We start from the raw sequence: 539 nt of genomic DNA, 5'->3' as shown, positions 1-539 counted from the left end.
GCCCCCCCCTGCCGCGTGCACAGGAGCTCAGGTTCTGACCAGGTTTGGTCCGAATCCCTACTCTGTGGTCACCTGGACAGGAAGCAAGCAGAACCTCTCCAACACCAATCCAAGTCTTTCTACGGTAGAGGCAGAGGATTTGACCCTTCCCGCTTCACCTGAAGCTGAATTTGCAGCGTTTTCGGGTTAGCGGTGGCGCAGGCCATGCAGGGGACTCACCGGGGTTGGAGACGACGAGCAGTATGGCGTTTGGACTGTATTTCACAATATTGGGAATGATAAATTTGAAGATGTTGACATTGCGTTGGACCAGGTTGAGGCGGCTCTCTCCTTCCTGTTGGCGGGCGCCGGCTGTGATCACCACCAGCTTGGAGTTGGCTGTAATGCTGTAATCTGGAACAGAGAAAGGACATACAATGAGCTTGTGCACACCTGACCTTAGTAGGAGGGCTTGAAGTAGAGTTATGGTCAAACTATAAAATCACAAATAAGAGGTAACACAGAGCTCTAAGTACCCCCCCCCCCGGTCTGACTCCGAG

General features: G+C 52.9%; 1 protein-coding gene across 2 annotated transcripts in view; it reads right to left on the bottom strand.

Annotated features, from left to right (window-relative positions):
* The window catches only part of LOC108786089 (L-lactate dehydrogenase A chain), a 13966-nt gene that overhangs the window by 3999 nt on the left and 9428 nt on the right, over positions 1–539 (bottom strand). For both annotated transcript variants that reach the window (XM_018555319.1, XM_018555311.1), the window contains one exon: positions 220–393. In XM_018555319.1, coding sequence (XP_018410821.1) covers positions 220–393 — 174 coding nt within the window. The remainder of the gene's footprint in view (positions 1–219; positions 394–539) is intronic.

Source organism: Nanorana parkeri, unplaced genomic scaffold (genome assembly GCF_000935625.1).
Source record: "Nanorana parkeri isolate BGI_ZX_2015 unplaced genomic scaffold, ASM93562v1 scaffold10, whole genome shotgun sequence".
NCBI lineage: Eukaryota > Metazoa > Chordata > Amphibia > Anura > Dicroglossidae > Nanorana > Nanorana parkeri.
Note: the sequence above shows the minus strand (reverse complement) of the source record. Positions and strands in the feature narration are given on the sequence as shown.